At 58.4% G+C, this 9,610-nt stretch overlaps 1 protein-coding gene across 1 annotated transcript; it reads right to left on the bottom strand.

Annotated features, from left to right (window-relative positions):
- Positions 1–3,225: 3,225 nt before the first annotated feature.
- Positions 3,226–8,337, bottom strand: MRGPRF (MAS related GPR family member F). Its single transcript, XM_012557709.1, has 2 exons — positions 8,290–8,337; positions 3,226–4,206 (listed from the first exon to the last, which is right to left on the bottom strand). Exons 1-2 carry the CDS (start codon positions 8,335–8,337, stop codon positions 3,226–3,228), a joined length of 1,029 nt encoding a protein of 342 aa, XP_012413163.1.
- Positions 8,338–9,610: the final 1,273 nt, after the last annotated feature.

The following is a 9,610-nucleotide window of genomic DNA, read 5'->3' as shown; positions in this document are numbered from 1 at the left end:
GGTGGTAGAAAGTCCAGCTTAGGATAAACAGCAGCCGGGAGCAGGGAGACAGTGCGTCCAGTCTTTGTCCAGCTACCCAGAAGCCCTGTGATGGGAATAATGACCCCCATTCTGTCATTTTGTTGTCGGGCAGCTGTTGAGGGAGAAAAGCCGGACTCCTTGCTCAGGGCAGCGGGCAGCCAGGATGGAAACCTTCGGGGCCCTCAGCTTCTTGGCCCTTACCCCATACCCAGGGGAGAAAAGCTTGAAAAGGTGCTGCCGTCCAGGGCGGCCTGGAGGCCCACTGGCTCCCCCTCTGCAGCCTGGTTCCACCCGGCGCTTTAAGAATTAAACACCAAAGGCAGCGGGGCGGGTGGCCAGGGCTGCGGTTTCTACTCATTCAGCCATGGGTGCCGCCTCCCCCTCATTAATGCAGGAAGTGCCTCAGTCCGGGACGTGAGGGGGTCCCTGGTGATGCAAACGGTTAACGTACTTGGCTGCTAACTGAAAAGTTGGAGGTTTGAGTTCACCCAGAGGTGCCTTGGAGGAAAGGCCTGGTGATCTACTTCTGAAAAATCAGCCATTGAAAACCCGGTGGAGCACAGTTTGACTCTGACACACGTGGGGTCACCATGAGTTGGAATAGACTCGATGACAGCTGGCTTGGTGTTTTTCAGGGCGTAATAGCCGGTGCAGGCAGGGAATCCCGCTGGGGGCTAGGGTGAGGTGAGGAGAAGTCCCGGGGTGGGGGACAAGGAGGGGAAGACCCCCAAGGAAGGATCTGGCAGCCCCCAGCCTCCCCTCCTGTTCCTTAGCAAGACTGTAATATAAATTTCTGAAATCATCGCGCATGAGAAGGACCCAGAGGTTGGGAGATTTTGACCCCATGTGAGCAGAAGCCTATCTGTCTGGGGGTGGCCGAGGGGCCCACTGGGGCTTGGACGGAGCCTACCTGCATGGTGCAGCTGCTCGGTATGAAGTGCATGGAGCGGGCGGGCAGCTCACACCCACTCCCAGTACCAAGGCCACGGAGTGAGAAGGAGCACACCTGTGCCCTTAGCGGGGAGGGGCCCCTGCTGGCTGAAGCCTCCCAGCCGTGGGAGCCCCTGACGGGCCCCTGCCTGCCGTCTCTGTGCGTTCTCAGTGACCCACCTGGCTTCTCCGAGTCCCCTGGGTGGTGTCAGTTGTGATGGTCCCCACCTCTGATCTTCTGGGGTTCGCTGACACTTTGGGGGCAGGGAGGGGATCGTCGGAGGGCTCACCCCACAATAGGAGGGGGCAAGTAGGCCCCTGGAACCACCGACTCCAAACGCACACGAGGTCCCCGCGTTCCACAGAGAAGTGGCCTTGCTGGGACTGTTTGGGGGGAAGCCCGGGGAGGGTGGCTAGAAGAGGACAGAAGGCACAAGTCGGACTGATGTGGGGGTCAGCCCCTGGGGCTGGGGCTGCCGGGGTAAGGCAGGTGAGCTCCAGGTCTGTGGGGAGAATGCCAGCGAGGGAGCGGGGCAGGGCAGAAGGCCCTTGATGGGTGGTCCACTCGTTTACCCCCTCCCCCTCTTCAAGGACAGCTGCCTCCCCGTCTCCCCAGGATCTCTGCAGAGAGGGGGCCAAGCTCCATCAGCCACGTGTCCCAATACTAGCACCTCTGCCCTGCTCTTTCTCCTTGGGCTCATGGTCTGAGCAGGCAGCCCACCTGGGGCTGGGCCCCAGCTGGACACCAGGCACCTGAGATGGGCCTCTTCGTGGGGGCTGGTGGAGGCAGGGGGCAGCCAGGAGCCCTCCAGCCCTGGTGCTGGCTGGGACTGTCTCCTGGGAGGGCCCCCAGCTACCACCTGGGAGCAGGGCAGGACGGGGTACAGGGAGGCCAGCCCCCACGGGGGGTCCAGGTCCAGGGTCTCTCAGAGCAGAAGGGGCATTCCAGAGGAGGGAACATTTCAGAGCGGGGAGCAATGGGGGAGGTCTCTAGGTGGACCAGATGTACGTTCCTCACAGCAGGACCTGAGCAGCCACTCGGGGCTAGGTGAGCAGAAGGGACAGCAAATCAGGTTCTGGGGAGGGAGGGGCCGGGGAGGGGTGGAAAGGGTATTGGCATAAACCCACTGGGGCTAGATGAGCTGACCATCCCTCCTGCTGGCTGAGGAGTGGATGGGCCCCACCAGGAGGGGGAGCAATGCCAGGGGAGTGGACGGCCCCAGAGGGAGATGAAGCGTGCCAAGGGGTGGACAGACCCTGCTGAGGGGGAGCACACCCGCTGGAGGCCAAGAACAGGCTGCCGGGGGTTAGGCGGTGGAGGAGCTGCATGCACAGGCTGGCCACCTGAGACTCCAGGTGCCCAGGGACACCCTCCCTGTGGGACACAGAGAGACCACAGACAGGACAGGGCCCCGCCTGCTGCGAGATATAAAATGTTTATTAATACACATTTGATTGTCTTTTATAAAACTTCCTTTGGCTGCACCGGGCCGCTGCGCTTGGAGGAGGGTTCCACAGTGCCCGTCGCAAGGGGCGGCCAGGGCTGAGCCCCTGCCCACTCTCCAGTGGGGCCTGGAGCCCAGAGGCTCGGCCGAGGAGCTGCCTGGAAGGTCTGAGGGGCACATGGACCAGGTGGACGCCACCTCGGACACATTGCATCCTTGGAGGCTGACCCAGGGGCCACCCAGCTTAGAGTCAGAGTCAGAAGCAGGAGTCACCTCCCCAGCGGGGCTGGCAACCCCCGACTAACAGATTACCCGGGGGTTTTCCAACAGACTTAGGAAGCGGGCTCCGTGGAATCTCTCCAGATCGTACCGGTCCGCTCGGGTTTGCTCAGATGTTGTCTTGAGAGGGTGGAATTAGGACAGGGGACGAGGCTCTGGCCCGATGGGCGTGGTGCTGGCTGTGCCATTTCCAAGGAGGGCTGTCTAAACGGGCAGCAGGTGGACGGGCTGGGTGGCCCCGCCTCCTTCCACAGCCCAGCCTGGGGCCAGGAGGAGGCCTGCCGCTCGGGGTAACTTCTGTGCAATGGGTCACTGGCAGAGGAGAATGGCTGGGGGGGGAACTTGGCACGGCCACAGGGTCTGTTTACTGTGACCACTCAGTCCTCAGCCACCCCTGGAGCCTCCAGCCAAGGGGGAGGGAGGCACAGGGGGCGGAAACAGAACTTTCTCCTGCCAGGTGGGTTCCGAGGCAGCTGCCCTGTTCCTGCCTGGCGGCAAGGGGTCTCAGGGCCCCCTGGACTCGCCCTGCCCCCCCTCCAGCTACTGCCTCTCAAGAGGGGTACCCAGCGGGGGCCTGCATCTCCATGGTGACGGTGTTGGGTGTGCCACCCCCGGCCTCGCCCAGCTCCACCCCGTCTCGCAGGGCCCGCTGGAAGACCACCCTAAGCGGCTCCCACAGCCGCTGCGACCTGTCCCTCCCGGCCAGGAAGTAGACGACCGGCTTGGAGCTGCTGTTGATGCAAACACACAGGTCAGTGACGTACTCGGGGAAGGGCGCCGGGATCTGGAAGACCCAGGAGAGGAACCAGTCGATGCCCAGGTAGATGGAGGACACCAGGAACACAGCCACGACAGCCAGGATGACGTGGTTGAGCTTGGCGGAGCGCTGGCGCCGCCGTGCCCGGCACTCCACGTGCAGGACGAGGGCCAGGCAGGGAAGCACCATGAGCGGGCAGCAGACCAGGAAGACCAGGATGCCCAGGAAGATGTCCACGCGCACGCAGGCCTCCGAGGCCTCTTGGCCCAGGAACACGCAGAAGTAGTTGTGGATGCTGGTGACCAGGAGTGACAGGATCCAGAGCAGGGCGGCCACCACGGCTGACAGGCGCTTGGGCCGCCGGCGCCAGTACCAGGCGGGGAAGATGACGGACAGGCAGCGCTCCACGCTGATGGCCGGCAGGAGGCTCACCCCAGCGAGGAAGGCACAGAGCCCCAGGATCCTGCACACGGCACGGACGTAGTCGGCAAAGGCGCCCAGGAAGCCCCCCATGTTGAGGGTGGAGAGCACGGCCTTGCTGAGGAGGTAGCCCACGTCGGCGCCGGCCAGGTGCAGGAAGTAGATGGAGAAGGGGCTGCTTTTGATGGAGAAGCCGAAGAACCAGAGCACCAGCCCGTTGCCCACCAGGCCGCACAGGCAGAGAAGCAGGAAGATGTAGTTCATGATGGCTGGGGGCGGCAGCGGTGCAATCTGCTCGATGGTCAGGAAGCCTCGGCTGTAGAGCTCCGGGGCCTCACTCATGCCAGGACATACCTGTGCAGGTGCAGAGAGAGACACCTGGTGACGCTGGCTGGGCTTCACCCACAGACCCCCTCCTGGGTCCAGGCGTGAGGGTCCTGAGTGGAGACCTGGGCGTGGTGGGGCGGATTCTGTAGGGTCACTGGCTCTGGAGCAATTAACCGGCTCCAGCATGGGCGGTGAAAAGGGTTAAGCGCTCGACTACTAGCCAAAAGTTCGGCGGTTCGAACCCACCCAGACGCACTCTCAAGACAGGCCTGGCCATCTGCTTTCGAAAGGTCACAGCTTTGAAAACCCCATGCAGCAGATCTCTGCACACCGGAGTCGCCATGAGTCAGAATTGACTCGACGGCAGCTATCAACAAGAAGAAGAGCAGAAATGACCTCTGACTTCACATAATTCTAACTATCTGTGTCCCAGAGTCTAGAGCTGGCATAAATTCCAATGTCTGTAGGAGTGATAGGAAAATATCAATAAAGTACAAGGCACGGGCTGCCCACCAGTCAGGAGAGACGCTGGTCTTTATCTTTCCATGTCGTGAAAGATGAAAAAGTAAGCAATCTTTCTAGAATAAAGAAGATAAAAGAGACATATCAGACCAGGCTTGCTGGTCTGGCAGAGACTGGAGAAACCCTGAGAATACGGCCCTCGGACACCCTTTTAACTCAGTACTGAAGTCACTCCCGAGGTTCGTCCTTCAGCCTAAGATTTGACAGGTCTATAGGGCCAACAATGACACACGTGAGGGACGTCCTTATAGTTCAACATGTATACGAGGCTAATGGGCACACCAGCCCAAAAGCAAAGATGAGACTGTAGGAAGGGACAGAAAACTGGACAAATGGAAACAAGGTATCTGGGGTGGAGAAGCGGAGAGTGCTGACAGATTGCAGGGTTGGCAACCAATGTCACAAAACAATTTGTGTATTAACTGTTCAATGAGAAACGAATTTGCTCTGTAAACTTTCACCCAAATCACAATAAAAAAACAAAAACAAAAACAAGAGAGACATGTCAAAGAAACACAGTGCTTACTGTAACCCTAGATTATATACTGGATCGAAACATTGCTATTAAGGGTATTATTGGGATGATTTGGGAAACTTGTACACAGGGTCTGCAGGTTAACGGTCCTGCGTCACTGTTAGATTTTCGGAATGCGATAATTGTACTGGGGTTCTGTGCGGGAATGTCTTTGTTCTTAGAAGACACAGACTGTTTGGGGTAAAGGGGCCTGGTGCCTGCAACTTACTGTCAAGTAGTCAGAAAAAATACAGATACACCGACGGACGGAGAGAAAGCACGTGGGGCGAAAGGTCAACAATGAATGAATCAAGGTGAAGGGCATAGGGGTGTGTATTGTACTGTTCTTGCAAATTTTCTGTACACTTGCAATTCTTCAAACTAAACTGTGAAAAGATTTATTTAAAATAAAAAAAAATCGCGTGTTTATTAAAAAAAAAAAATGGAGTAAACCCTGGCTGTAGTTGGAGAGGGTTGCTGGAGGTCCCCAGCTGGGCCAGGGTTATCCTTTGAGCTTCTAGATTGTGGGAAAGTCCAGGGGTCCCTAGGGAGGGGGAGAAGCTTTAGGCAGCAGCTGTGCATCAAGCTGTATGGAGAATTTCAATGTTTTAACAATTAATTTGGCTGTAAGATGCATCCCAACTGAATACCAGCCTTGCCTGCGGGCCCTGGGCTGGCATATCAGTGTGTGAAGGTGGGCACTGGGGAGTGGTGGAGACTGTGGCTAAGTGCAGAGGTGCCTGTCCTGAGCAGGGAGGGAAGTCTGCTCGGCTGCAGCCGGCAGGCACCATGGGGGATTGGTGGGCCCGAGTGGCTGACTATCCTTTTCCCCTTTTCCCCAGAGAAGCCAGAACTCTAGATTGTAATGTGAAATACTTTGATTTTAAAAAATGTTGGCATCTTATTCAGATTTTAAAAAAAACACTGTTCCGGCCAAACACAACACATGTACGAGCTGGATTCAGTTCCCAGGCTATTGTTTCGACTTCGCGTTCCAAGTGGCAAAGGCTGCCCGAGCCCCGCCACTCCTGCTCCCATGCCCTGGCAGGCATCGCTAATCCATCCCAGCTCTCCTTCCCAGGGAGCCTGCACCCGGCCTCACCCTTCTGTCCCCATCCCCACTCCCTGTCTTAGGCTAGGTATCTGCTCCTCAACAAAACAGACAGGAAGGGCACTGAGGCAGGATCCCTTTGGCCACCTTCCAAATCGTCCCCAGCTCTGGTGAAAAGCTGGATTCCGACAATAACAAAGCGGTCGGGGTTGGGGGGTGGGGCTCTGGCCCAGCTTTGGTCAAGGGGAGTCTGCCAGCAGGGACTGAAGGGTGTTGGCAAAACTCTGGGGGGACTCCGTGAGGCCAGGGCAAGCTCTATAAGGGGGTTCTACTGGGGGCAATGGTGGTTCAGTGGTAGAATTCTCGCCTCCCATGTCGGAGACCCAGGTCCGAGTCCTGGCCGCTGCACCTCATGCACAGCCACCACCTGTCAGCGGAGGCTTGTGTCTTGCTGTGATGCTGAACAGGTTTCAGCGGGACTTCCAGACTAAGAGGGACTAGGAAGAATGGCCTGCCTAGCTACTTCTGAAAATCAGCCATTGAAAACCCCATGGATCACAACGGTTCCATCTGCAACTGATCGTGGGGATGGTGCAGGACTGCGGTGCACGGGGTCACCATGAGTCAGGAGCCCACTCGACGGCAGCTAACAGCAATATTGACTGTCCTTTAAATTGTTGTTGTGTGCTGTGAAGTCAATTCCGACTCACAGCGACCCTACAGGACGGAGTAGAACTGCCCCATAGGGTTTTCTAGGCTGTAATATTTAAGGGAGCAGATTGCCAGGTCTTTCTCCCAGCTGCTGGCTACCTTCGAACCACCAACTTTTCAGTTGGCTCCTCATCCTCTAAATACTTCGATTGAATCAACATCCACCTGCCTGTCAGTCGACCCCCAAACACAACTCCTAGCTCCCCCTTGCTTGTCTGGGCAGGACAACCAAACCCGGGAAGATCCTAAACCAGCCTGTGTTCTCCGTGTCCAGGGCGGCCGAGCCTGGACGCTGGGCGGGAACTGGGCTGCAGGCCTCTACCCCAATGAGGGCGGATCACTCGGTACCTCTAGCAGCTGGAAAACTTCTACAATCCCTCCCTGGAGTCTGAGCAGGAGGGCCGGCTGAGTCACTGGGCGTGGGGGTGCCTTCCCAGCCACATGCCGCCTCGCCTCTGTAAAGGGCCTGCTGGAGCCTGGCCCCTCCCTGAGCTCGGCCTGTTCTGGCGAACCCCTCCAGAAGCTCCGTATCTCTGCTCTCTGTGGCTGCCATTCCCCAGGTCACTAGGGGAGAGGGAACTCCCGGGCTGGGATCCAGAGCCCTGGGGGGCAGTCCCCGTCTGTCCTGCCCTTACCCCGGGCAAGATACTGGCTGGTGTGGCCTCAGTTTCCTCCAATGTGAAAGAGGGGAGACTAGATAAAGTCTAGGGCGCCTTCCAGCTCAAGAGTGTTTGCCCAGGATTCAGATAGGAATTGCTGGCGGAGGGGAGAAGGCTCAGGGAGGAAGGAGGCCAAGGCCGGGGAGGGCAGAAGGTGGTGGGTCAGCCTGGATGGGGCTTGTCAGAGTGTCAGCCAGGGCCAGGGCCCGGAGACGGGAGGTAAACCTGTGACTCAGGGACCCTGGGTCTTCTGCCCTCACAGGGAGCCCTGAGTGGGCAAAGCCTTGTGGAGTCCATGACATCAGGGTCCCTTTGGGGCCAGCATCCTAGGCCTCCTGGCAGAGCTTGGCTGGAGGGCAGAGCTGACCACCCAGCTGCTAAGAGACGGGATTAAAGGTTGGCCAAAGAGGCCTCCAAGGTTGGCACAGGAGGGGACTTGGAGGGTGTCTAGTCCCCTGTACTTGCTTCATTGTTGAGGATACTGAGGACAGAGGGACCCGGTGACAGTGCATGGCCACACAGCCCAGCAGGGGCCCTGCAACCTGCCGGCTGCCCAGAGCCAGAGGACGGGCCCGGGGGCAGGGGGATGCTGGGCGGGGCCCCCACACCTGTCCAGGTAGACCTGGGCCACGGAGCCATCTGGTGCCACTTGCCTTGTTCCTGCCAGTGGAGTATGGCTCCCAGGAGCAGTTCCCTGCCATCGCCAGGCCTGGGGGGTCCAGCTGCTTCACCGATCCACTCAGCTCACCGCCTGCACACCCCGCCTGGCAAAGGCCAGAGAAAAAGTCACATCAGGGCAGAACTGTCCCCCCAGAGCGGTTTTCCGCCCCCTCCCTGGAAGCCCCTCTACTTCCAGATCCTGCCCCCGGGCCCTTGTGGCTTTGTGGGCCTGTGGTGGCAGTTCCTCTCCTGCACTCGGGCTGGGGCCCTCTTGGTTCTCCCCCTAGCGCGATGCTGATAAGCTGTCACATGGGATGAGGGTCCGAGCAGGCCACGTCTGTGCCCACTGCTCTCTCCTACCTGTGGGTCTCCTCGTTCAGACCCTGGCTCCCACCTGGACCCCAAACATGGATCATACTTGGTCTGGCGATTTACAGAGAGCCGGATGGCTTCTGGAGATACACGTTTACCCCCCCTAACATTCGCTGAGCGCCTCCTTCGTGCCCTGGGATGGGCTCTTGGTCCCAGGAGGGTGGGCTGGGGAGAGCGGCCACTCCTGGCAGGGGAGGCTTCCTGGGGGAGAAAGCCTGTGAGCATCTGGTCCTTCCCCTGCAAGCGTCGAAGGCAAGACAGCCGGTCATCAGCACCATCTCCGCATCCTGGCGCCACCAGCAACCCCCACCTTCAGTGAGTGCCGGCTGGCCCGGTGCCAGCCAACCGCGCCCATCTTCCCATTTGGTCCTCATTATCATCATTTCCCTTTGGTGGGGACACCAGGCTTGGGGAGGCAAGGCTCTGCACGTGTGATAACCAGGGACACATGGTCGCTTTGCACAGGATGGGATCTGAACGTGACAAAGATTAGAGCCTCGAGGGCATTGGTGGTTCCGTGGTAGAATTCTTGCCTTCCACTTGGGAGACCCGGGTTTGATTCCCGGCCAAGGCAGCTCACGCGCAGCCACCACTCATCTGTCCCTGGAGACTTGTGTGTTGCTGTGATGCTGAAAAGGAGCCCTGGTGGTCCAGGGGTTAAAGCCCTAAGCTGCTGACCAAAAAGATCGGTGGTTTGAAACCACCAGCCACTCCTGGGGAGAAAGATGTGGCAGTCTGCTTCCACAAAGAATAAAGCCTTGGAAGCCCTACGGAGCAATTCCGGCTACGGGTCAGAATGTACTCCACCACAGTGCTTTTAAAAATTTTTTTTAAATGATGCTGAACAGGTTTCAACGGAGCTTCTAGACTAAGATGGACTAGGAAGAAAGGCCTGGCAATCATCGACTTCCGAAAATCAGTCAATGAAAACCCGATGGATCG

This window comes from Trichechus manatus, unplaced genomic scaffold (assembly GCF_000243295.1).
Source record: "Trichechus manatus latirostris isolate Lorelei unplaced genomic scaffold, TriManLat1.0 scaffold00113, whole genome shotgun sequence".
NCBI lineage: Eukaryota > Metazoa > Chordata > Mammalia > Sirenia > Trichechidae > Trichechus > Trichechus manatus.
The sequence above is the reverse complement of the archived record's forward strand: the minus strand, read 5'-3'. Positions and strand labels throughout refer to the sequence as shown.

Excerpts from the sequence above, each read along its gene's own strand:
- MRGPRF (XM_012557709.1), bottom strand. The coding sequence starts at position 8,337 with ATGGCAGGGAACTGCTCCTGGGAGCCATACTCCACTGGCAGGAACAAG. Across the intron at positions 4,207-8,289 it reads ACTCCACTGGCAGGAACAAG|GTATGTCCTGGCATGAGTGA; the intron begins GCAAGTGGCACC and ends GCACCTGCACAG.